At 56.4% G+C, this 598-nt stretch overlaps 1 protein-coding gene across 1 annotated transcript in view; it reads left to right on the forward strand.

Moving 5' to 3' along the window:
* The first annotated feature begins 6 nt into the window (after positions 1–6).
* The window catches only part of B4GALT7 (xylosylprotein beta 1,4-galactosyltransferase, polypeptide 7), a 2,301-nt gene continuing 1,709 nt past the window's right edge, over positions 7–598 (forward strand). The window contains exon 1 of the mRNA XM_010286108.1: positions 7–129. Coding sequence (XP_010284410.1) covers positions 59–129 — 71 coding nt within the window. The 5' untranslated portion in view covers positions 7–58. The remainder of the gene's footprint in view (positions 130–598) is intronic.

Consider the following 598-nt stretch of genomic DNA (forward strand, 5'->3'; position numbering starts at 1 on the left):
GGCACTGCTCGTCCCCTTCCGTGAGCGCTTCGAGGAGCTGCTGGCCTTCGTGCCCTACATGCACCGCTTCTTGAGCAAGAAGAGGATCCGCCATCACATCTTCATCCTCAACCAGGTGGATCATTTCAGGTAGTGTCTCCCCTCACTGCAGCAAGCAAAGGGAGTGAGGGGGCCCGTCTCTGAAACTCAGTCCCCACTGTGAGGGCTGAGAGGGTCTCCCACTTGCCTCTGGCAGCGTGTAGGAGTGTAGGGCCTGGGCAGCGGGCAGGTCAGGGCGGGGGCGTGATGCTCTCCCCAGATTTACTCACTCAAGTGCTTATAGAAGGACAAAGTGGTGTTTTGCTTCTCTCTTCCTAAGCAAGAAGAGAATTGTCTACCCCCAGATATTTCAGCTTTCTTCCCAGTGTTGCAGGTCTATAGCAGCAAACATCTGCGGACACTGAAATTCAAATAAATGCTGTTGCTCACCCCCTGCTCGCTGGCTGGTACCTGCCTGCAGCCCTAGTGGGTGCTGTGCTGCTCCCCAGACAGCCTTGGGCAGGACAGGGTTTGCCATAGCCCCTTGCTGTTTATAGTGTCCCAGGCCCTGTGCGTCACC

This window comes from Phaethon lepturus, unplaced genomic scaffold, assembly GCF_000687285.1.
Source record: "Phaethon lepturus isolate BGI_N335 unplaced genomic scaffold, ASM68728v1 scaffold39644, whole genome shotgun sequence".
In the NCBI taxonomy this organism is placed as follows: domain Eukaryota; kingdom Metazoa; phylum Chordata; class Aves; order Phaethontiformes; family Phaethontidae; genus Phaethon; species Phaethon lepturus.